General features: G+C 47.4%; 1 protein-coding gene across 3 annotated transcripts in view; it reads right to left on the bottom strand.

Moving 5' to 3' along the window:
• Positions 1-24,920, bottom strand: part of USP25 (ubiquitin specific peptidase 25) — an 80,682-nt gene extending 55,762 nt beyond the window's left edge. For 2 of the 3 annotated variants that reach the window (XM_069945998.1, XM_069945999.1), the window contains exons 1-2: positions 24,641-24,920; positions 1,628-1,705 (exon numbers count right to left, since the gene is read on the bottom strand). In XM_069945998.1, the coding sequence (XP_069802099.1) occupies positions 1,628-1,705; positions 24,641-24,682 (120 nt within the window). In that variant the 5' untranslated portion in view covers positions 24,683-24,920. The remainder of the gene's footprint in view (positions 1-1,627; positions 1,706-24,640) is intronic. The other variant, XM_069946000.1, reaches the window with a different exon arrangement.
• Positions 24,921-26,581: the final 1,661 nt, after the last annotated feature.

Here is a 26,581-nt window from a genome sequence, read left to right as displayed (position 1 = left end):
CTTGAACAAAGATCCACAATATCTTCACTACTGGATGCTGTCGGACCAAGTTTTTCTGTGATGTCTAACAATCTCCATTTGGGATTGGAGGCCTTCTGACCTGCTTCCTTCCTTTATTAAAACAAAAGGCATTATCTTCACACATTTGACAAGGTGATGTTGGATAATTTAGCTTTGTGTCATCGGGAATGTCAAAAGTTATTGATTGTAGTGGGTCTCACTGCTGAGACCCTCTGAGATCAGGAGATATAGCTGGGGAGAGAGGGAAACAGCAGCACAATCCCCTCCACAACTGCATCTCCTGACCGACTAATTCTGACAATGTAAGTCCATGAGGCAACACTGTCGGACTCTCTTCATGGCCATATCTCCTGATCACAGTGGGTGTTAGCAGGGAGACCTGCTGCAATCAATAACTTTTGACACGTCCAATGACACGCTAAAAAAGTTATTATTATTTTTTTTTTATGACCGGTACGGTACGCTTTAAATGGCAAAATCCATGCTGTAATTTGAGGAAAACCTCACCAAAGGACAAAGCATTCACCTTCATTCCTAGGAGACGGAGATATTAATCTCTCATTTATCCTACTGTCCCTCCACACCCTGCATTGTTCACCACATACTTAATGTACCGTATTGCTGCCAAGTTGTAGGAGCTGCCCTGACCTCCTCCCTCCACACCGCTGCCTCATTACACAAACATTACTATAAAGTCATCTCACGGCTACAGTATACGCCGAGGACTAAAACGCCATATAACATACAGAGAATGTAACCAGGGGACCAGTCTTGTTAAAAATCCAGTCTCATCTGCACTCACAATGTTTTAGACTAAAATGAGCCAAGCAGATTGATATAATATTTCTGTGGGAAAAGTAGAACTAGGAATTTATTCATTGAAATCTCTACTCATCCTTGACGTCCAGTAGGTGGTCTTATCACTGATTGATCGATTTATCGGTGTGAGCATGCATGCAGAGATAGCGGACCATGAAAAGGACCTCCCACTGGACTCCTATCTCTGCATGCATGTTCAAATAGGTAAATCTGTTAATAGTGATAAGACCGCCCACTGGACTCCTAAGCCTAGAATCATTCTGAAATTCAAAAATTGGGTGTGTCACAAAAAACAGGTATTCCTTATCCCAGGATACGTAATAAAAGCATGATTGCTGGGTGTCCACGTGTTAGGACACCCAGCAGGTGAATAGAGTAGTGGTCACACACATCTATGAGCCATTCATTGTCTATGGAGGGGCCAAAGGTATCCGAGTGTTGTACTCCGCTATCTCTAGCATAGAGTGGTGGCACCAGTCACTGCTAAGCTCAAAACAAAAGGAATCCCCAGCGTCCGTACACCTCTCAATCTGACACCTTGAAACAGGTGATAAGTTCTTTTAACATGGAATACCCCTTTAATAAATCTGGCACACAGTACAATTTCTTATAGCCAAGGCTTTTTTTCTAGACACTTTTGAAAGCTGTTAAGGTGGGCGTAAAAAATATCACAATTATCACATAAAATCCTAACAGACACCATGCTCTGCTCTTCTGTTGGTGCATTTTGTTTTATAAATCTCCCATAATGGCTGAAATGTGGGGTTTTGGGAACAGTAATACTTACTTTAAGTGCTTGCTGAAGTACCTGAAGATCATTAATGCCGGTGATCTCCCTCAGCTGATTTATAAACGTCTGCTGGTGCTAGAACACAAAAATACAGGTCGACATGTTAATATATGAGATAAAAACTGGTCAGCACAGCAGCTGGAAAGCGAGATCAGGGTGTTCTATGCTGGCCTCTAGTGGCCAGTAAAGTAACTGCTATATACAATTTAGAATACACAGTCAAAAAAAAAAAACACACACACAAGCTGTAGGTTGCATAAGGCTGAAATGTGATAGCAAATTGCCACATAAATCTAAATCTTATCCTAAGTCTGCGTTACCACAAATGCATTAAAGGGAACTTGTCACCCCCCGTGCCGGGGTGACAGGTTCCCGACCCCCCCGTTAGAGCCCCCTATACTCACCTAATCGCGCCGGGTCCCGCTTCTGGATCCGGTCAGGTGACGGAGATCTCAGCTGCTGCAGCCCGGCGCGCACACTGAGAGATGAGTCCAACGCTCATAGAGAATGACGGAGCGCTGGACTCTCCCGTCATTCTCTATGAGCGTTGGACTCATCTCTCAGCGCGCGCGCCGGGCTGCAGCGGCTGAGATCTTCATCACCCGACCACCTCCAGAAGCGGGACCAGGTGAGTATAGGGGGCTCTAACGGGGGGTCGGGAGCCTGTCACCCCGGCACGGGGGGTGACAGGTTCCCTTTAAGGATTCATTTCAAACGTGTAAACCACGTCCTTATTTCTCCCCCAATAGTCACACGATGTTGGTGGCAACATTAGAATTAGAGGCATAGTTTCCTTCAGCCTAAAAGGTCAGTACTCTGATATGCTCCTCAAGGCTATAACTCACAATTGTGGCAGAACTCTGGACCAAGACCTGGTGCGACCTTGGAGTTTGTCTCTAGTAAGTGTTAGTCTCCAGTAAGAAGGGCCCCCGTGCCTATGATGTCCACATACTTCTTTAGGGTGCCTTCACACCTAGCGACTCGCAGCGTAAATTACGCTGCGAGTCGGCTAGGTCCTGGCAGATCACTTTCACTACATACACGCAGCGGTCTGAACGACCGCTGCGTGTATATAATTCTGCTGGCCCCTTAACCCCTTCAGCTGCCGCCCGGCTCCTGCTCCGCTCCCGCTCTATATATATTACCTCTCCTCGCTGCACGGGTCCCGGCGTACTGCTCTCCCTCCCTCTGGCCAATCAGTGTGTTGCCCTGCCGCAGCCACTGATTGGCCGGGTGGGAGAGCAGTACGCCGGGACCCATGCAGCGAGGAGAGGTAATGTATACAGCGGAGTGGGAGCGGGAGCCGGGCGGGAGCTGAAGGGGTTAAGGGGCCGGCAGAATTACATACACACAGCGGTCGTTCAGACCGCTGCGTGTATGTAGTGAAAGTGATCTGCAAGGACCTGACAGACTCGCAGAGTGTGAAGGCACCCTTAAAGGGGTTATCCAGGATTCGAATGAGCACTGCTACTTTCTTGCAAAAACAGCACCACTCCATTCCTCAGGTTGTGTGCAGTATTACAATTCAGCTCCATTTACTTCAATAGAACTGAATTGCAAAACCCCACAACCCACACTGAGGATAGGAGAGGTGCTGTTTCTGGAAGAAAGCAGCCTGGATACGACCTTTAACAGGGATTTTTATGGTATGTTCATATGCAGCATATACTATATATATTTACATGAATGAACACACACACAGTATAAAATCCACATTATAAACACTGTGGGGGACATTTATTAAGTCCGACGTTTTTTACGCCGGACTTAAAAATGTCCCCGCATCTCCGGCTCTACGGAGATTTATGTAGAGGCGTACTGCCTCTACATAAATCCCATGAACGTCGGTGCGCACGGCAGAAAACCTACGCCACCTGAAAGGTGGAGTAGGTTTTCGGCGTGTCTTTTACCGGAGCAAAAGATAAATCGCGCGGACTCTGAGTCTGCGCCCCCTGTTCCGCCCCCTCCACACACACACCCGCCCCCGCCGCGCCCCCCCCCCCCCCCCAGCGTACCCGGCGGAAAGTGCCGCTATGCGAATATTTTATTTGCAAATTGGCCATTTGCAAATAAAATACGCAAATCATCACTTTCCGCCGATACGCACCTTAATACATGTCCCCCTACGTATGAACTTTACAAACAGTATAAATTTACATATTTTCAGGGGGGGAAAAACAGCTTCTCTTAGGCCATGTTCACATGCTTCAGTTTCGTTGTGGTTCACTACTGGTTCTGACGCAGCTTTATTTAAAATTTTTCAAAAACTATGCGGTTTTATCACAATTTCAGAAAATCACTGCAACACCCTGACGATTCTGTGACCAAACCACAGTGAAAATGCAGTGTGGGAACACCGCCTGAAGAAAGAGAAGGGAACAAAGTGACAGTAAAGAAACATCAGATTCCTGCAGCTGCTCTCCTGGGGCTGTTTATAGCAGTCAGTGTCCCATAGATGGGGGGGGGGGGGTGCTGATGGCAATCTTTATGTGACCGGCAGATATTTTTGTTCTTCTGTGCGCTTCAGCAGAGCGGGACACTTTGTTTTGGTAACATGGACACATACACAGTGACGACATCTAGGAAACTTCCTTCCTGAAGCTGAATGAGCGGAGAAGTATTGGACCGCATACAACTACTTCTGCTGTTTTTTTTGCACATTTTTTGTTTTTAGTCCCGATTTGTGTTTACAAAAAGAACAAACAAAACCAACGTCTATTAGCAGTTTAAAGACCTCTGCTTGCAGTCAGAGAATAGAAACAGCCTTCTCCATGAAATGCCTGTATAACTGTTTTGATCGTGGCTAACAAGAGGCCGCGTTACAGTGTGGCCGAGCTTCCGGGTAATGAGGCAAACACCTGCTATGTCCTCCATTCATGCAGAAAGTTACACTCAGAATTCTACTGGCTTCTACCTACCATAGAAATCAGATGATGATGGTGACAGTCACAGCCCACAAAAAGACAAAAACCAAGAGGTCCCAGGAGTCAAAACCCTGCCAATCTAATATTTATGGCCTATTCTGAGGATATGCCATCAATTTTTATAACCCTCAAGTGTTCTCCAGTAATACGCACCGAATTATAGATAAGTTATTGCATCTGTAACTGTCCTTATATTACAGGTCTGACAGGCAGGAGCAGCTCATACAACCCAAGCTTAGGAGTTCATACATGCCATAGACATATTATCAAATATTCACCAAACAGGCCAAAGTCTTCACAATTCAAAATACCTATACAGTGGTACCTTGGTTTAAGAGCTCACAGTTTTTCAAAATTGTGACTTGGTTTAAGAGCATTGCTTTGGTTCGAGAGCTCCCTGTACTGGGTGGGAGCGCGAGCGGAGGAGAGGTATGGTCTTCATAGCGTAATCTACAGCACTGAACTCTGACCCAGGAAGTCTCCCTTAACTTGCAAATCAAAGCAGATCCACTTCAGGCTGGGGCTTACATCAGGGGACAGGACTGTGGAAGTAATCTCTCCATAGCTGTAACCCCTCTCTCCCCGGACAGAGAGCGCTGCATGTATGTGCCCACATCTGCCCTGCTCATTCCTTCATGCTCCCTGCAGTCTCTCTCAGCCCTTGTGTTTCCCATCTTCTCCATTACTGTACAGTAACTTATAATATCACATATTCTGCTGTTTCTGAATGTATGTTTCATTTGTTTTACATGTTATTCAGAATAATAAATCATTATTTTTGGAGTTTGGAACAAATTGTCTGAATTTCTATAATTTCTTATGGGAAAATTTGCTTTGGTATAAGAGTGGATTTGGATTACAAGCGCGGTCCTGGAACGAATTATGCTCGTAATCCAAGGCACCACTGTATATTGTTTTCAGATAATGCATTGGGAATAATTGGAAGTGCAAGTGCTACAGAGGGAGCGATGACAGTAAAAGGCTGCGATTGATGAGAGGTGATGACACGAAGAAAGGTTCCTGCACTCCCTATGGTGAATAAGGGCTGAACAGTGGGAACAATAACAGTAAGGGTCCTATCTCTCTGTGTAATAGGGGCCTAAGAGGTGATTACATGAGAAGAGTTCCTGGACCTCATGGATCTATAAAAGGGACCCGCAGACCCTAACTAACATGCAAGATACTGTGTTTGAGCCTATGTAAAGTCTGAGCCCTCTAGTTATGCTACCTCACTAGACCAGAGTTTACCTGTAGCAAAGTCAGTATTGCGCCGGTTTCCCTCTAGCAATGCCAGTATTGCGCCGGTTTCCCTCTAGCAATGCCAGTATTGCGTCGGTTTTCCCTCTAGCAATGCCAGTATTGCGCCGGTTTCCCTCTAGCAATGCCAGTATTGCGCCGGTTTCCCTCTAGCAATGCCAGTATTATGCCGGTTTCCCTCTAGCAATGCCAGTTTTGCGCCGGTTTCCCTCTAGCAATGCCAGTATTGTGTCGGTTCCCCTCTAGCAATGCCAGTATTACGCGGTTTCCCTCTAGCAATGCCAGTATTGTGCCGGTTCCCCTCTGGCAATGCCAGTATTATGCCGGTTTCCCTCTAGCAATGCCAGCTAATGCTATAGCAAGTGTTATGAGTAATATAACCAAAATATGGCAAGTTCTGGTCTTTTAGGGGGTCCAAGTGATGATGTTTTGGATGTGGTTGGAGCTGCTATTTTTGTGGCACCCTTGTTGATATAGTGACCACCAACCAGGAGAAAAAAAAAAAACAGCTAAAAATATTAAAGACAAAAGGTTTGCCCACCAGATGCAAGTTGGTCAGGCGGCGAGTCCCCTTCACCTGTTACCAGAACTTGCAGAAAGGATGCCATGTAGTGATGTGAGACAGGCTGCTGCCACTGCTGAGTGGGGGCCGTACAGAGTAAGATAAGTCACAGGATCTGTCAGTTGTCATCCACGCCCCATCTTTACTGTAACTCAGAACGAGGAAACTAAACTTTTCTTCCTGCTCAGCAAACTCAGATGCCAAAAGATGCCATGCCCAAATATCGCACCTAAGGCATTGTGCCTAATATCATCCAAAGCTCTGGGCTTCCATTGATTATCAAGAAGTCACAACGTATTACATATGCCTTTGGTAGTAAAAGGGTTAAAGGGTGGAATGACCATAGCATCTTACAAAGCAGCCAGAGCTCTTTGCCATCACGAGACTTTAGCTGTTTACACTCAAGAGACTATGACGGGGCGGAACTGAGGAATGTTTGCTCTCGCCCGGCTGCTCCTTGGCATACCGACCCAGCGGCTCCTTCCAGACTTACACACCTAGCAAACTCATTTATAGTAAAGAGAAAGAGTAACAAAGTGTACTAGGATTTGCCATGTGATTTGAAATACTTCCTAAAGAGTCATAAAACTACACGCACAACTTCTGCGTGCTCAGGTCTGACTGTTCGGCATTTGATTACCAGTGGCTGAAGAAGTTAGATGCAGCCCTAGAGAGACTGGGAAACATGGAAACAGCCCCCGGATACTTACCCTATCTGACAAGACCCGTTCCTGGAGCCAGTCCCGGGACGAAGATATCAGCGCCCGAAGCTGTGAGCCGCTGAGATAGTCCAATGCCCATAGAAAATGACGTCTCCATTCATTCTTTATGGGCGTCACTCATCTCAGCGGCGCGCATGCACGGCTTCGGGCGCTGATATCTTCCTTCCGGGACCGGCTCCAGGAACGGGACTCATCGGAAAGGGTAAGCATCCGGGGGCTGCACCGGGGGGTCAGGCGGGCTCTGTGTCCACGTCCTCTGTGACAGGTTCCCTTTAAGGACAAAGTCTAAAAAGACCTTAATGACCGCACCAATTTTCAATTTTGAGCATTTTTTTTCCCTCTTCGCCTTCTTCAATCCAGAACTCTTTTTTTTCCATCTGAAAGGGCCATGTAAGGACTTGTTCTTTGTGTACAGTACTTTGTAATGACCCGTTCTCTTTATTCCATAGGTCAGTCTGGATACAATGATATCCATGTTTATATAGCTTTTCTAAGGCTATGTGCACACAGAGCAAAAGCGGCAGAATTCACCAGCCTCTCTGTCATAATGTCTATGGGAGGCTCGCGCCTTCTCTCTCTCCGTGCTGAAGAATGAACATGTTCAGCCGCGGAATTCCGCCACTTTTGATCCTTGTGCATGTAGCATTAATGTTTTACTATGTTTGTTTTTTTTAAACAGTAAGGTAAGCAGTAGGCATTTAAAATGGCCCTATTGTGACTCTTATAGGGCTTTTATTTTTCCCCTATAGGGCTGTATAAAGGATAATTTTTTGAGCAATGAGCTCTAGTTTTTAACACATTTGTATATATCGGACGTATTAATGTTTTAGTTCTTTTTTTAACCACTTAACGGCCATGGGCATACATTTACGCCCTCAGCGCCTGGGCCTTAATGCAAGATGTAAATGTTCGCCCTACCGCTAAAAAGCTCACTGGGAGGCCGCCATGATGGCACGGCAGCCCGCCATTATCCCCATAATTGCTCCGTTCGCACCGACACGTTCCAGTGTAAGTGACAGGAGCAGCTCCTGTCACTTACCACTCGGGACCCCGGCAGCAAGGGTCTCTTACCTTCCTCCGTGCAGTCAGGTGTTCACCTTCCTGATCAGGTCTGTCTCAGAAGAGTGATCATTTACCGATCACCAGCTCTTTTTGCAGATCTGCGCAGATTACAGACACTACAGATTATGCGGATTATGGCTCCCTTCATAGGTGGAGAGAATTCTGCATAGGAGTCAATTCTCTGTGTGTGTCTGTTACTTTCACTTACCATATGGTGTGATTGTACAGAAGTTTCTGTGTTATTGAGGCTAACCAAAACCCCTTTCCCCTTTTTTCCCCCTTTTCAATATTTCCACTTCCCTCTTTTACTTTTTTTTTTTTCATTTTGTCAGGAATTTGACCTTTTACAGTCTCAAAAGGGAGATTTCCTTTTCTTTTCATGTTCAGGGAAGCATGTTTTGGAATCATGTTTTTTTCCCAAACAGTAACGCCCCATGAAACGTGATATCACATGGCTTTATTTTTGAGCCTACATCTCTACAGCAGGACATAAAGGGAATGTGTTATCAGAAAAGACCTTAGGCCTTATTCACACGTCCCGTGAAATTGTACGTGGGCAGGGACCCGCAACTACGGACAATTTTAGGGCCCATTGAAGTGAATGAGGCCATTTACATGATCCATGTCATCACCCGCACCGCAAAAAATAGGACATGTCCTAGTGCGGATCACGGCATGGATAGTGTAAATGAGCCCTTAGGGGGATTTATCATTTATCAGGATTTTTTTTTTTTTTTTTTTAAACAGTTTTGCTGATCATACATCATATGTACCTGTGTCAACTTTATAAAAATGGGGCACAATCTTTATAAACAGCTATCAATAAAACCACTTTTAGGGTGCGTTCACACGTACAGGATCTGCAGCACATTTGATGGTGCAGATTCAAAGCAAAGCTGGACCATCAAATCTGCTGTGGATCTGCTGCAGATTTAAATCTGCGCCATGAAATCTGCTGCAGACCCTGTACGTGTGAACGCACCCTAAACTGTAACTGCAATGATAAGACCACCCCCACCACAAATGATTAAATCCGCTATTTAGGTTAAACACGTTTTCAAGAAATTTTGGTGATTTTTCTTAATTTTGAAGTTGTGTTAAGATCTCAGTACAGCAACCTTCTGAATTGAAAATATAAGTTTTCCAGTATGGGAGTGCTGCAAAGTATTCTTTGATAGATTCCTTGGATTACGAGCATAATTTGTTCCAGGACCGTGCTTGTAATCCAAATCTACCGATATACAGACAATTGGTTCCACACCCCAAAAATAATGATTTTTTATTCTGAATAAAAGTTACTGCACAGTATAGCAATCAGCATGTGGAGCATTATGTATAGAAAGTGCATAAACCTAATAAAAAACAGCAGCATTTTGTAGATACAGAATGGAGATGCAGATCCCCATAATGCATTAGTGTAGAATTCAACAGGCTAGAATAGAGAAGAAGGGCTGCTGCCAGAGGTCTGTGTGATCACAGGACAGCGATGGGGAAGGTGTGTTTGGCATGGACCAGGAAGTGAGAATCACAGAGCTGTGCAGGAGGACAAAGACATAAACTTTATAAACAGCAGTGTGAATGGCTGAGTGTCAGTGCAGGCACATTATAGCAGCAGTGTGTATAGCTGAGTGGGAGTGCAGGCACATTATAGGAGCAGTGTGTATAGCTGAGTGGGAGTGCAGGCACATTATAGGAGCAGTGTGTATAGCTGAGTGGGAGTGCAGGCACATTATAGGAGCAGTGTGTATAGCTCAGTGTGAGCGCAGGCCCATTATAGCAGGAAGGGCTCACAGAGACTGCAGGGAGCATGAAGGAATGAGCAGAGCAGATGTGGGCACAGTATAGCAGCGCTCTCTGTCTAGGGAGATAGGGGTTACAGCTATGGAGAGATTACCTCCACAGTCCTGTCCCCTGATGCAAGCTCCAGCCTAAAGAGGATCTTCTATGATTTGGAAGGTGAGGGAGACTTCCTGGGTCAGAGTACAGGGCTGTAGACCCCGCTATGCTGACCATGCCCCTCCCCCACTCCCCCTCCCACCCAGTACAGGGAGCTCTTGCACCAAAGCAATGCTCTTAAACCAAGTCACAATTTTGAAAATCTGTGAGCTCTTCTTGCAAAACGCTCTCAATCTAAGTTACTCTTAAACCAAGGAAGCACTGTGTATAAATAGGAAAAAGGGGAAGTTGAATATTTAAATACAAGAAATCCATAATGATGCCATATGGTTACGGTTTCCATGTAAGCACACCACATACAGTACGCTTACTTGTTCATCACATGTAATGTGTGTATATAAAAACCATAAAATTCAGATAAACTTACTGCTCTACTAATTTTAGACCGGAAAATCTCTGCGCATCAAAGAACACATTGTAGAAGCCCACTGATACAGAAAACATAACAAAATAGCAAAGTGTCAGGAAATGTCAAAATGTCACGAAAAAATTAAATCTAAGGCAGTGCTCACACATAGCGGATACGTTGCAGATTTTCTTATTAACTTCAATTAACCTCAACTGTCCTATGCATCTGAGACATCCCCATGGAACCTCATATATCCCCATATATTTCTCAGAAATATATTCAAATCTGCCATGTGTGAACACACCCTAAAAGTGCTGTCCACTCAAACTAGCGTTTGTGGCGAGAGGTTATCATGCCTTGTATGGAATTTTCTAATTTAAGGAAGAACTCAGGGAAAAAGGAAAAACCTAATGCTGGCAGTCGTGGGGGAACATAATAAAGCAGCTAGAAATACTGGTCCCCCTACCCGTGTGTGCTGCCTCACCAATCACCGACCCCCACTGCCCTCCTGCAACTGCAAGGACCTGACTGAGGAATGCAAGCTCAGCCAGTCAGGTAGAACCCCGCTGCCAGGTCACGACTACACAGGAAGCCGGGAGAAACTAGAGGCTGGTGGGAGTCTGTGAGTGGTAAGGCAGGGCGGTGGAGGGCACCTAGACGGGTAAGTACCCCTGCCCGCACTGGGTTTTTCCATTTTTAAGTTCTCTTTTAAAGGAGTATTCCCATCTGAAAGTTATCACCTATCCAGAGGACAGGTAGTAGGTCAGTTGGTGTGTCATGCTGCTGCCACGCTCTCTCCCCGCATATATCTCCTGATCACAGCAGCTCTCAGCTGTTAGACCCACTGCAATCAATGGGGGAGATTTATCAAACATGGTGTAAAGTGAAACTGGCTCAGTTGCCCCTAGCAACCAATCAGATTCCACCTTTAATTTTCCAAAGAGTCTGTGAGGAATGAAAGCTGGAATCTGATTGGTTGCTAGGGGCAACTGAGCCAGTTTCACTTTACACCATGTTTGATAAATCTCCCCTAATAGCTTTTGACATGTCTGTTGACAATTTAAAAGATATTTTTGATGACAGGTACTGTTTAAAGTCGGTCACAGTGGAGACTTACAACACTTCTGTGTAAAGACCCTACTGACACCACAAGTTAGGGTTGCTGTGGAGATGCCCCATGCTTCACAATAGGGCTCGTCCTTGGAACTCACAGAGGCTTGGGATGTCTCCGCAAAAACAAAACAAAAAAAAAAAACTTCTATGTTAGCTACGTCTACACTGACCGGTATCACTTCATCACTATACTAAAGGTCTCCCATACACTCAACCTGCTGCTCCCTGCTTTGAGTTAGGGGGAGAAGCATCTCTAGTAACACAAGGCACAAGGAGGCAGTAAATGTGGGCAGGGCTTAGCATGTGCTATGTGCAGGAGACAGAGAGAAAGCCTGGACTACGTACCTGCCAAGCTGAGCCTGTCTGCTCAAGATAACCACACATAAAGATTAGGGAAGCGATCAATGTATTTTAGCCACTCTTTTAGTCTGTATAGAAATATAGAATATTGTCAGCAGAAAAGGACCTACCCCACCCTTTTATCATTTCCTTTACTATTATTAGAATAGAAATAGGTTTATTCCAGGCAGGTTTACATTTACTTACTGTAGATTTACCAACCACATTTGCTGGAAAATTGTTTCAAGCATCTACTACTCTTTCAGTTAAGTAATATTTTCTCATATTGCTTCTGATCTTTCCATCAGCTGACCTCGGATTGTGCCCCTCACTCTTGTGTTCAGTTTCTTATTTCTCTTCAGGTTTGTCATTGTTAGCTGCCGCAGATCAGTGCTTAGAGCAGCGGTTCCCTACCAGGGTGCCGGGAGAAGCCGCCAGGGGTGCCGCGGGATCCCAGTGGGAAATGCGACACTGTCCCTTTAATATCCCTAGAAGCTGCGGCCGCGCAGCTTCTAGGGATATACCGATCGGTTTGATGTTCCGCCCGCTCACACAGTAAGTGGGCGGAACATTCAATTGAGCAGAATGTAGGAGCAGGACCTGTCAGCGTCCTGCTCCGACATTCACTCCCATAGGCCGCCGGCACTTTATGCCAGCAGCCTATGGGACTCCGGGACGTGACCTCTGCAGCAGGCGTGATGATGTGACGTCATCACGTCTGCCAGAGGTCCCGTCCCCGCGGCTCACAAGATGAAGCCCGAAGAGAAGAAGAGCAGGCACACAGCCCAGATAAGGTGAGTAGGATCTTTGTTTTTTTATGTATAGGTGGGGGCACAGCATGCAGGAGCCATTTATACTGAGGGCGCAGCATGGGGGAGAGGCACAGCAGGGAGAGGGCACAGCATGGGCATTATTACTATATGGGGGGTACAGCATGGGCATTATTACTATGTAGGGGGTAAAGCGTGGGCATTACTACTATATGGGGGTGCACAGCATGGACATCATTACTATATTGAGGGCACAGCATGGGCATTATTACTATATGGGGGGTACAGCATGGGCATTATTACTATGTGGGGGGTACAGCATGGGCATCATTACTATATTGAGGGCACAGCATGGGCATTATTACTATATGGGGAATACAGCAGGAGGCATTATTAGTATACTGAGGGGCACAGCATGGGCATATTACTATATGGAGGGCAAAGCATGGGAATTATTACTATATGGGGGTACAGCAGGGGCATTATTACTATATGGGGGTGCACAGCATGGGCATTATTACTATTCTGAGGGCACAGCATGGGCATTACTATGGGGGGTACAACAGGAGGCATGATAACTATATTGAGGGCACAGCATGGGCAGTTTGGGAGCCTATAGGAGGGAGAAAGGGAAGCAAGTTGCTAGAAATGTGCAGAACCTAATATGTTTGTCTGGCAGGTTGTGAAGAGATGAAACGTAGCTGCAAGAAGTCGTCACAGAGGTCTGGACCAGATGAAGAGGAAACAGAGTAACATCTCTGATCAAAGAAGACGTCACCTGTGAGTCCCTGAATGGCGGTTTTTATATTGTGTAGAACATTATTTGGTAGAGGTGCCCCGAGCTAAAATTTTTTTCTAAGGGGTGCCCCGAGGTGGAAAAGGTTGGGAAGCACTGGCTTAGAGTAACCCTTTCCTTACTGTACTGAGGCTGAATCTATTCTGCTCACATAGGACCTTGCAAGGCCAGTGCATCAATAACCTTTTCCCTGCACATTTCTTCTATAGTAGCCTACTATGCAATCTGACCAGCACCAGTGAGGACTATGTGCTGTGCTATGATTGGCCAGAGAAGTAAGGGAAAGAAAGCCCTGTGTGTGTACTACAGAGCTCTGATCCCGTCTCCTCCTGAAATAGAGAGAATTAGAATAGCGGTGTACCATGGATGGGACTCAATGATGGCAGTCAATACATTTAAGGGTTAATGTAACCAAACCAGGCAGATTTGTAAAAATCTTCGGATAGTAATGATAGAATCACTGAGGAAGTGGGATAACATGCTATTAATAGGGGGATAATCTGCTGTTTGAGGAGGGGGTTATATTATATATTTGTGGGTTTATATTTAGAGACTTTAATAGTAACTCTATTCCCACAGTGTGACGGTGCATCTCTTAGTATCTGGCGGTATCACAATTCCCCGCTGTGTACATGTGACCGACCCGGCATATTTTATTTCTCACGTTATAGATTCAATTTCGTATTCAACATATTCCCTGGCCGGGAGACCTCAGCCTAATCCTATGTGTATAGTCTGACCTGGCACGTCTCCGTATCCCATGATCGCCACCTGTTCCCCCACACTTTACATTATAAGGTTTCACTGCCACGTCTGCTGCGCCCTGTGCCAAGCAGTTCATAAACCTGACGTTGGTTAACCTTTCCAGGGCGGCTGGTGTCTATCCGATCAAAGGGAAAACATCCTTTACAGAAGCATTTTGCAAAATTGGAAATGCAAAATTCTAGTGGCGGCCATATACGAGAGACAGGTCCACCATCAACCAGCCATCATCTCTGACACCCATATCCATAGATTTTTGTCTGACTTGAGCATGTGTTATTTCAGTTTGGTGGCTGGAGAGATAAGCCGCTGCCAGGAACATGTGAGGCCACTTATCTGGTGGGGAAGAAAATTATTATATCCAAATCCTATATTACTGCATGGGTAATATGACATTGAATCAGCAGGATCAGATCAGCCAGTGGTGACAAACCAACTCAGTATGGCACCAATGTTATAGCGAGAACCCGGTGACTACTCACCTTAGCAGGAATCTGAACAAGCAGTAACCCTTCACCCACGACAATAGACAATTTTAGGAATTTTATCTCTAAAGGACCAGGCAGAGGGAATTCTCCGGGAATGAGTCAGGACGATGACCGGCAGTCACATAACACTCACGGATGAGGTCTGCAGAAGCCAGAGTAACCACATACCATTCATCCTGCTCACTGGCACTGCCGTATCAGAATATATAGTCAGGGAGGTCAATTCTGGACTGGAGGGGGGTGCCACTCAATGTCCAGAGGTAGATACAGTTAGTGACCCCAAGACAATAAAAATTATCAACCCACTGTTAACTGGTGTTGAATGTTAAGCGGATTTGCTAAACTATTCGAGTTCTGCAATATTTTCCAAACACTCTTCTGCAACCGCCGGGAGTCAAATGCCAAGCTCTTGGCTTCGGAGTGCTGCAGAACACAAACAGTTCAGCAAGTGCACTCAACACTATGCTCAACCTGTGATACATGTGCCCCTGGGTACACTCACACTTTTCATACAGCTGACACCTGACATCAGTGGTCGGGATCAGACATAATTCCGACCCCTACCACTTAATCCCCTCTGCAGTCAATAGCCAGAACAGCAGCTAAGCAGTTAGACAGGGGAAGCCTCTATTTTTCATCCCAATGGGCAGTTGTGATGGTAGCCACGGGCCTAGTGAAGAACCCAGAGGCTAATATCTCAGCACTATTAGTATGAAATGGCAAAGGGTTACTAGAACTGCCAAAATAACTTTACTGAGAGTATCCTGTAATATTGTAATACTGGTTTATTACTGGGGTGAGCCTAAGGACCTCATTAAACAGAAAGATTATTGTGCAAAAAAAAAACAAAAAAAAAAAAAACAGTATATGAACGATCATAGTTTACGCTTAATTACAATTGACTATCAACTATAATTTTGTGTATTATGGTGAATGATTTCCGGTCGGTCACAAAATACTCGTTTGCAATTGTTTATCTGAGAAAAACAAAACAAAAAAAAAATCGCTGTCTCTAATGCTGGGTATACATGGAGCGATAATTCGCCCAATCGTACGATTAACGATTTCAAAGTAAAGATTTTTCTTTTATAACGATCAGCGTTTAGAAGGAACGATATATCGTACAGAAAATTCGTTTTCCGATCGCTTAAGCCTATCTCGCACATAGGTAAAATCAGTAAACGACTGTTTACATGGAACGATCGGCGAATTTTTTGCGAACAACGAGGACAAGTTAAAAGATTAAAATGAACGATTTCTTGCTCGTCGTTCGATCGTTCACTGCGTTTACACGTACGATTATCGTACGAATTCCGTGTAAACCCAGCATAATGGGACCCTAATTCACACCTCGTCAGCCTCATATTCACACCCCCTGAGTCTGATTCCCATCCACTAAACCACAGCCCCTCAGCCTCATAGTCACATAGTCGATTTGACCCCTTATTTCACTGTATTATATATATATTTTTGATAGTATTCTGACGTGTGGCCGACAGCCAAAATGTCATGTGAAGGCCTCCTTGACATTCAAAGGCTCAAAGTCTCCATAGAGCTACTTTTCATGGCTGAATGTTTTCCAGGACATCTAGAAAAGAGCGCAACTAAAGAGTCCAATCTTTTGGTGTTTGACTACGGGTGGCTGGACAATCCCTCAATAAATATCACGTTTATCCCTCAACTTTGTCCCAAGTTCTTATTTTGTCCCACTGTGTATTTGAGTTTGACACCCCTGATCCAGACGCTATACACATCAGTAGCTGAAATTCCTCACTAGTAGATTACTACAATGTATCAGTCTGATGTCCGGGTAGTACAGCTCACAGAGCACAGCACAGACTGGATACATTGTAGCCACAACCTAAGGTCTGTATAGGATGTGATGGATGGATGGAAACAACAAGGCCCCAATTCATTGCCAGAAAGAGGAGAGTAGGAACAAGTCAAGTTATATTGAGAAGTTGTGGAATGATATGGATAAGCTTTATATGCAATAAAATCTGTGTATAAAACAAGAAATTAATTAAGTGGAAGTCCCACGAATGGTAAAAAATGGCTGGCAGGTGGGGGTGGGTGAGAAAACGAACAAGTGAGCTCACCCGTTCCTCCATTGCCGTTCGCTGTTATCTGCAGGAAACCGGGTACCTGGCTCCAGCAGCAGTAACTTCACAGCCTTCCTAAGCAATTGCCTGCTCAGCCAGTCAGTGACTAGGGTGGTGTCCAGGCTCCATCACTGACTGGCTGGGCGGGCAATCACTCAGCTAGGCCATGACATTGCAGCCAGTGGAACCGCAGGACCTCGGCCTACGTGAATGGAACCTGGGAGCGGCGCTACAGAGGCCACCTCCTCCTGCCTGCCATTTTTACAGTGCGGGAGACTTTAATCGATATTATATACATTAGAGCAGTGCTTCTCAAACTGTGAGGCGCCCCCTAGTTGTTGGTGAGGCCCAGCTGGGGAGCCAGTTTTCACAAAATAACTATGATCTGCACAGTCCTTTTGCTGTTTGCAGAAATCTCCATTTTAACATTATTAACTTATTTTGTACTTGCTTTATTAGTATAGAGAGCTTGGGAGATGGGTGAAAGGCAGCCCTAGCAGTATTTTCAGCTTTTAAAAGGACTTTCACCACAGATGGTGAGGCCCAGGCACCCTCTTGGTCAGTCTGGTGAGGCCCATGCATTGCCTTGGTCTGTTGGGTGCGGCTCCAGTAGAAAAAGTTTGAGAAGCGCTGCATTAGAGGAACTAATCTAGATGCTTGCAAGCTCCCCTCCAAATAATGTTACTAGAATCAAGGATCAGGCATGTTGAAGTTCAGCTACTTATTTTATAAAATATATATTTATTTATTTTTTTCTCCCCTCACCTTAAAGGGTTAGTGCAGTGTTTAATATTTATTCACTAAATAACACACTTTGTAATGTGTGTTATTTAAGTGAATGGCCCCCTTCCCCGTGTTCCCCCCACCCCAGAAGTGTGGTGTATCGACAACGCCATTTTCGGGAGGCCGGCCGGACCGCTCCAGCTGCCCCCCTCTGCCGCGTCATCAGCTGCTCACCTGCGATTGGCTGAGCATAGTTATAACTTTGCTGATAACTTTGTAATGTGTGTTATTTAGTAAATAAATATTAAATGCCGCACTACCCCTTTGAAGGGAACCAATCACTGTTTCATTCTGGTGCGCACTGCAGGGAGAGAGGCCGGAACCAGTCATCTGGGCTGTGTCCGGGCTTTTAATGGCCTCTTTGCCTGTCAATCATCCCTGCAGAGCACCCTGACAGGCAGAGAGCCGTGACTAGTTAAAGTCCAGATGACTAGTTCCAGCCTCTCTTCCTGCAGTGTGCGCCGGAATACAACTGGGTTTTCTCCAATATACCCCCCCTAGGAGGACGACACAACAAGTATGGTAAGAGAACACTTCATCAGCTCTATGAGGATCTGCTAACAGCGCTATATGCATTATAATAGTGATTCCCTTTAAGGGATATAGGGATAAGCTAGAAATAAATTGTAGACATGATGTAATACCGGCTTTGTATATAACAGAGAACACGATTACTCGCGGTGCCGCTTATCAGAGAGTCACAACCCTCCGGCTGAAATAGTCTCCAAAAATATCAATTTATCTATTGGCAAATAGAAAGTAAACACACTGCGAGGCCTCCTCCACCGCTACGGGATAGTCTGTGCAAATCATTCTGTTCTTTGGTTATAGCATTAACATCCAATACACCGTGTACCATCTCTGCTGTTCAGGATCCTCGGCAGGCTGGGTGCTCTAAGCTGTTTTAGGGTCATGTTCTTCCCATTGAAGTCTACGGAGACTGAAAACACATTGAACGCCTACACGCACTACAAGAGCCCAAAGGAGGCCACGTAGGATCCACAATTATTGGTTTGGACAAAAATAAATACTCCAGAAACCAGCTTGACGTTTTAAGGCAATACAAGGCCAGTTAACATCACAGGAAAAAAAAAAAAGGAGCTAGTAGTAACTACCAATGGGTGCACACAGACTACCTTATATATCTATGTGCTGTATGTATTTGGTACTGTAATATTATTATGTAAAGAGAACAAATCATCTAACTTTTTTCTCTAATAAAGAAGTCCCACAAAAAAATAAAAAAATAAAAAATCACCGGCAGGCAGGGGGGTGCGGGAACATAGTAAGCAAAGTTTACTTACCCATCCCTGTGGATCCATAACACTGCTCTCACTGCTCCCAGATGTCATTTGCGGCCAACTTCCTTGGACGTCATGGCCCCAGTGATAAATTGCCCGTTTAGCCAGTCAGTGACTGCAGAGTAGTCCCGTCCTAGTCACCAATTTGCTGAGCGGGCAATCCATCAGCCAGGTATGTGAGATTTCAACTGGAAGAGCTGCAGGAAGCCAGCGGCTATCAGCGAGAACCAGGAGCGGCACTACAGGGTACAAGGATAGGTAAGTATACTTTGTTTATTATGTTCCCGCACCCCTCTGCTCGCAGGTGATTTTTTTTATTTTTGTGGGACTTCTCTTTTAACACCTGATAGTAATACTTACTGGTTTCTTCTTACCTTTTTTTTTTTTTTTTTTTATATTTTATGAATGTAGGCTTTTTATACTATTTTCTATACATATAGGGACAACTGTCTTGCTTCAGCTGTAGCTACAATATGCTTTACAGCAGCCATGAGGACCTGTAGTCTGGAAACGATTCATTGACGTCTAGGGGAGAGTTTTCTGGGCAAGCTTTGTAACCTGTGCAGAAATCAATGTACAGTGAGGGGAAGTACAGGAGCTATGACTATCACCTACTATTACTGGTGAGACCACAGATAATGGAGTTTAGTTGCCAGATCGGCAACTTCAAAGGTTTCCAAACTAAGATATATATATATATATTCTATTATATATGTATTCTATCTCCACGCACACACCAGCTCAGTCACTGCTCCATTCATGGTCGATGAGTTTAACACTTAGAAGAATGTGGAAATCCCATAGAGAATGAATGGAGAAATTGTCAAGTATGGCACTGTTAAGCCACTCACGGGGCAACTGAGCTCTAATCATGTGACGGACAGGGGTGCCAGTGGTTCAGCTGGTTGTCCCTCTTCTGTGGATAAGGGATAACCTCTTTACCCAATGCAGAGGTGGCCACATTACTGTACAGTCTAATACCCATTTAGATCACTCAAGGAGCCAGACAATAATCCAAGCAGTCAGAAGCCAGTAGTAAAGTACCTGAGTGCTATCCCGGCATGTAAGCACTTGTTATACAGTCACACACCAGCAGCACAATAATACCAGCCACGTCAATGAAAAGGCTTTGGCATCTGTCAGAACAGTGAATCACGCAGGACGCCACGCCAAACACAAGACTCCACCAGCCCCAAAGTGTCTACTACCGGGAGTCAGAGACATGACCCAATCTGACAGCAGAGGAAATCTTGCCTTAAAGGGCTAGCTAGGGCTACAAAAAGAGTTTTTGTAGCACTGATTGATCCCTACAGCTTCAGGCTAAGGCAATGGAGTCAGATACAGTCCTGTGAGCTTCAGCTGTTACTCCGGTACCTACAAAAAGTCACAATGGGGCCCTATCAGTGTAATATGTCCGCTTGCTGGTACCTCTATGGGTCCTGTGCCTGCACCAAAGCTGCCAGAGGAGTCCAGGACTCCTGGTAATAAATAGAAGACCGTAGGAGTGCACAGAATGAATAGAGATGTCTTTAAGGGTACAAACACACACACAGCAGATACGCAGCAGATTTGATACTGTGTTCAGGTATCGCAGCAGTAAATACGCAGTGTATATGCTGTGTGTGTTTGTACCCTAAGACAAAACCTAGTGACAGGTCCCCCTGGAATCCCTCTCTATCATCAGAGAAGAAAGCTGCAAAGCCCCAACACTTGCTGTGGCAGATTCCACCAGGTATTAGATGGCCACACAATATCTTCATCTGCAAAAAAGAAAGTGAATGGTTGCCCCCCCCCAAAAAAAAAAACAAAAAAAACTTTAAGGAATAGAGAAGCAGCCGGAAAAGCAATAATCCGCCAATCACCAAAATGGAGTAAGGGTACTATTAGACGGGCCGATGGGGGCCCAATAATAAATGTACTGGGCCTATTACACGGCCCGATAATCGTTTAACAATGGCTGCAGGGACATCGTTACCGATGTCCTTGCAGCCCTTGTTTAAACGTTATTCATTACCTATCCAGGCTGCAGGGCTCCTTTTCCTCTGTGCTTCTCTCCGGGTCCGCACGCTCCAGCTTCAGAGTGGCCTGTGTCAGCTGACAGGCCACTCAGCCAATCACTGGCCGCGGCGGTCCCGGACAGTGATTGGCTGAGCGGCCTGTCAGCTGAGACAGGCCATTCTGAAGCTGGAGCGCACAGACCCGGGGAGAGGCACAAAGGAAAAGAAGCCCTGCAGCCTGGATAGGTAATGCATATCGTCAGTCGGCGGCCGCGCACTGCTATTACACGTAGTGGTGCACGGTCGGCGCCCAACAATTATAGGTCAGAAGAACCTATATCAACGATCAGCCAATGACAACGAACATCAGCTGATCGTTGTCTTTATTACACAGAAAAATAATCAGCCGAATTGGACCGACACGGCCGATTATCTTTCTGTGTAATAGTACCCTAAGATGGATGGGAGAGAGAACAGGACAGCAGTAAGATCGCTATTGACTTAGGGGCCTACTTCTCGAAACGATAATCAGCCCTATCCGTTCTGTGTAATAAACACAACGATGAGCCAACGATCATCAGCTGATCGTTGATATAGTTTTGGACCTATAATTGTCGGTCAACGACCGCGCATCGTTACATGTAATAACGGTACGCAGCTGGCGGCCGACGATTTCCAAACTGTATACATTACCTATCCATGCTGCAGGACTCCCCTTGCGCTCTGCTGCTTCAGAGCGGCCTGTCTGAGCTGAAAGGCCACTCAGCCAATCACAGGCCGGGACCGCCGCATCTAGTTATTGGCTGAGCAGCCAGTCAGCCGAGACAGGCCGCTCTGAAACTGCCGCGCGGACCCGGGGAGAAGCAGAGCGCAAGAGGAGCCCTGCAGCCTGGATAGGTAATGTATACAGTTTAAGCAAGGGCTGCAAGGACATCGGTAACGATGTCCATGCAGCCCTTGTTAAACGATTATCGGGCCGTGTAATAGGCCCAGTAAACAACAGTTATTATCGGGCCCCCATCGGCCTGAGTAATAGGACCCTTACACTGTGCTCTCTGCTGCCACCTCTGAACTGTACAGAGCAGGAGAGACTTACTATAGGGATTTGCTGCTGCTCTGGACAGTTCCTGTCTCAGCCAGAGATGTCAGCAGAGAGCACTGTAAGATTGAAAAAAAAAAACACCACTTACTGCAGGACATACAGCAGCTGATGAGTACTGAAACTATGGAGATTTTGAAATAGAAGTAAATATCAAATTTAGATAATTTTCTGAAACCAGTTGATTTGAGTACGTGCTTTACGGCCCCTTTAAGGATTGACGCTATTACTGGAAAGGATAGAAGGGGAAATTACGTCCCTTCATCCCAAGAATAAGAGACATGCAAACTGTCAGGGGTATAAACTAAATTAATATCTGTATCTACTATATACTGCTACTGCAAAATCTGAACCATAACCAATGTAACCAATACAGGAGCTTACTCGGAGCGATCCACGGTCACAATCAGGAGCCGATGGGCACGCGCTGACCGACGTGGGAGGAACGGTCCTCGGGACTATGTTGGTTTTATCAATTTTTACATATTTTAATTAGGAAGGAGTTTTGTTCTATCCGGAGTGCGGGGTATGATCTGGGTTACAGCTACATATGATCACCCAACTTTCTAGGATCCTGAATGATAAGTAGTAGACGGGATCCCTGCATAAGGCCAGGCCTGATCAATGCACCGCTCCCCGCCTATAGCGCTACATCACAGGTGAGAGAAGAGGGTCACGTGACCACTAAACTATCCCGGATGCGCCCATACAACGCCATGGAGAACCTATGTCCCTGCCTGAAGCTACAGAACATAGATTTACATAACTAAAGCACCAAACTTTTCCTGGATCCTGAATGCCAAAATTTCCCATCAAGCCTAGGAAAGAAGAGTCGGGAACGTTCACGCCTGCTTATATATATACTGTGTATTTTTCCCTCTTTCCTCCAAACATCGCACATACAGGAGGGATAAGAGCGACAAGGATTCAGGTTCATCTGATCTGTGATGATCAGGCACACGTTCTCTGGATATTCTACATGTATTACGTGATAATCGCCCCTTAGGACCTGTACCGTCCCCCTACCCCTTAGTGACTGACCCCCATTCCTGCCGCCCTGGTACTCCCACTAGTAACATGCAGCCTGGAGTGACAGCAGCGCCCTCGCCCCCACCTACAGGATTAGGCTTCAAAACCACGAGCTGGAGTAAACACAGCAGCCGCCCGGCAGCCCCCACTGGCAGCCACCGTCCTGTCGGCCGTCCCCTCCCCCAGGACTGTGCTGCCCCCCCTGAGATCTCATCTGCGTAGTCCACGGCCGGATCCTTCTCCTACAATAGTGATCCCTCCATGTCAGCTCCCAGGAAAGGCCGGGCCCAGCCATGCTACACTGTAGCACTCAGCAGGTCACATGACCCCATGGAAATCTATACAGCCCCAGCCGGTGACATGTGACATCCCCTAGACTGTAAGCTCTGGGGGGCAGGAGGCTGTACAGCACTGCGGTATAGGTTGGTGCTATACACATACATACAGATTATAAGCGCATGGACCTAGTATACATTATACACCCCATGCATCAGGGTTATAGCATGCACATGATGTGGGGGTACAGGGGGCACACACATGGAGGGGCAGGGGGCACACACATGGGGGGGCAGGGGGCACACACAGGAGGAGGCAGGGGGCACACACATGGGGGGGCAGGGGGCACACACATGGGGGGGCAGGGGGCACACACAGGAGGAGGCAGGGGGCACACACAGGGGTGCAGGGGGCACACAGGGGGGGGGGCAGGGGGCACACACAGGGAGGGGGGGCAGGGGGCACACACAGGGAGGGGGGGCAGGGGGCACACACAGGGGGGCAGGGGGCACACACAGGGAGGGGGGGCAGGGGGCACACACAGGGAGGGGGGGGCAGGGGGCACACACAGGGAGGGGGGGCAGGGGGCACACACAGGGAGGGGGGGCAGGGGGCACACACAGGGAGGGGGGGCAGGGGGCACACACAGGGAGGGGGGGCAGGGGGCACACACAGGGAGGGGGGGCAGGGGGCACACACAGGGAGGGGGGCAGGGGGCACACACAGGGAGGGGGGCAGGGGGCACACACAGGAGGGGGCACACACAGGGAGGGGGGCAGGGGGCACACACAGGGAGGGGGGGCAGGGGGCACACACAGGGAGGGGGGGCAGGGGGCACACACAGGGAGGGGGGGGCAGGGGGCACACACAGGGAGGGGGGGCAGGGGGCACACACAGGGAGGGGGGCAGGGGGCACACACAGGGAGGGGGGCAGGGGGCACACACAGGAGGGGGCACACACAGGGAGGGGGGCAGGGGGCACACACAGGGAGGGGGGGCAGGGGGCACACACAGGGAGGGGGGGCAGGGGGCACACACAGGGAGGGGGGGCAGGGGGCACACACAGGGAGGGGGGCAGGGGGCACACACAGGAGGGGGCACACACAGGGAGGGGGGCAGGGGGCACACACAGGGAGGGGGGCAGGGGGCACACACAGGGAGGGGGCAGGGGGCACACACAGGGAGGGGGCAGGGGGCACACACAGGGAGGGGGCAGGGGGCACACAGGGGGGGGGGGCAGGGGGCACACACAGGGAGGGGGGGCAGGGGGCACACAGGGAGGGGGGGCAGGGGGCACACACAGGGAGGGGGGGCAGCTCCTACCTTCTGGGAGTTCTGCTGCAGGACATTTTGCTCCACGGTCATGGCCCAGCTCCTCCCCGCCTCCCGCTTCTTGTGCTGAGATCCGGCGCACGGGGCAGCGGCTGCAGGGTGACCGGGTGTTAGGGCAGCGAGGCGGGCACATGGGCCAGGCACTGCGGGGGATCCACACCCGGGAATAGCAGCCCCAGCCTCACAGCAACTGCTGCTAATGCACCGACACCGCCCGAGACTCCCCAGCGGCGGCCGCTTCACCACTCCCACTCCTCACATGTCCGGCAGGGGGCGGCCGCTCTCCAGTGCGCCTACTCCTCACAGCTCCAGCAGGGGGCGGCCGTCCTGGAGCCGCGCTCCCCGCCCTGTTACTACTACTACACAGGGCTGTGCGCCTCGTCACGTATACGGCGCCGTCACACGTTCATCTTCTGCGCCATTCCGTCTGTTATTATACAGTATATAGTGCGTATACTGCTAACTGCACATGGTATACAGCTACATATATCCTGCCTGCATTGTACTATTCCTGAACTGCTCCATATATACCATGCACTGTACTATACTGCCCCATATATACCCTGCACTGTACTATACTGCTGCATATATACCCTGCACTATACTATACTGCCCCATATATACCCTGCACGGTACTATACTGCCCCATATATACCCTGCACTGTATTATACTGCCCATATATACCCTGCACTGTACTATACTGCCCCATGTATACCCTCACTATACTATACTGCCCATATATACCCTGCATTGTACTATACTGCTCATATATACCCTGCACTGTACTATACTGCCCCATATATAGCCTGCACTGTACTATACTGCTCCATGTATACCCTCACTATACTATACTGCCCCATATATACCCTGCACTGTACTATACTGCCCCGTGTATACCCTGCACTGTACTATACTGCTGCATATATACCCTGCACTGTACTATACTGCTGCATATATACCCTGCACTGTACTATACTGCTCCATATATACCCTGCACTGTACTATACTGCCCCATATATACCCTGCACTGTACTATACTGCCCCATGTATACCCTCACTATACTATACTGCCCCATATATACCCTGCACTGTACTATACTGCCCCATATATACCCTGCACTGTACTATACTGCTGCATACAGTGGCGGTCTTTGGCACCAAGCACCACAAGCGATCGCTTGGGGCCCCCAACATCCAGGGGGGCCCCCACTCCCCGCTCTTGTGCTCAAGACGCTGGACAGGGCCGCTGCCCCGCTCGCTGCTGCCATCTGAACTGTAACTATGAGCACTCATAGTTACATGCAGCAGCACTGACAGGGCGGGAGACATTGGCTCCCTTCCTGTCAGTCACTCTTGTGGCCGCAGGAAGGGTTTTCCCTGCGGTCACAAGTGGCAGCTTTGTCCTTGTGGTGCCGGCGCTCCAGTGACATCACCAGGTGAGTATAAGTGTTTGTTTTATTGTGTTATATACTATATGGGAGGGGGAGCACACAGGGGTCTGTTTAACTGGGGGAGCGCACATCGGGGGTCTATATAAATAGGGGGAGCACACAGGGGGGCTATATAACAGGGGAGCACACAGGGGTCCATATACTACTGGTGGGGCACACAGGGGGTCTATATACTACTTGGGGAACATACAGGGGGTCTATATACTACTTGTGAGGCACACAAGTGGTCTATATATAACTGGGGGAGCACACAAGGGTCTGTATACTACTGGGGCAGCACACAAGGGGTCTATATAATACTGGTGGGGCACACAGGGGGTCTATATACTACTGGGGGAACCACACAGAGGGTTTATATACTACTGGAGGAGCACAAAGGGGTCTATTTTCAAGTGGGGGAGCACACAGGAGGTCTATATACAAGTGGGGGAGCACACAGGGGGGCTAAATACCCATGAGGGAGCACACAGGGGGCCTATA

Source organism: Dendropsophus ebraccatus, chromosome 11, assembly GCF_027789765.1.
Source record: "Dendropsophus ebraccatus isolate aDenEbr1 chromosome 11, aDenEbr1.pat, whole genome shotgun sequence".
NCBI lineage: Eukaryota > Metazoa > Chordata > Amphibia > Anura > Hylidae > Dendropsophus > Dendropsophus ebraccatus.
This window is presented reverse-complemented; position numbering and strand designations above follow the sequence as displayed.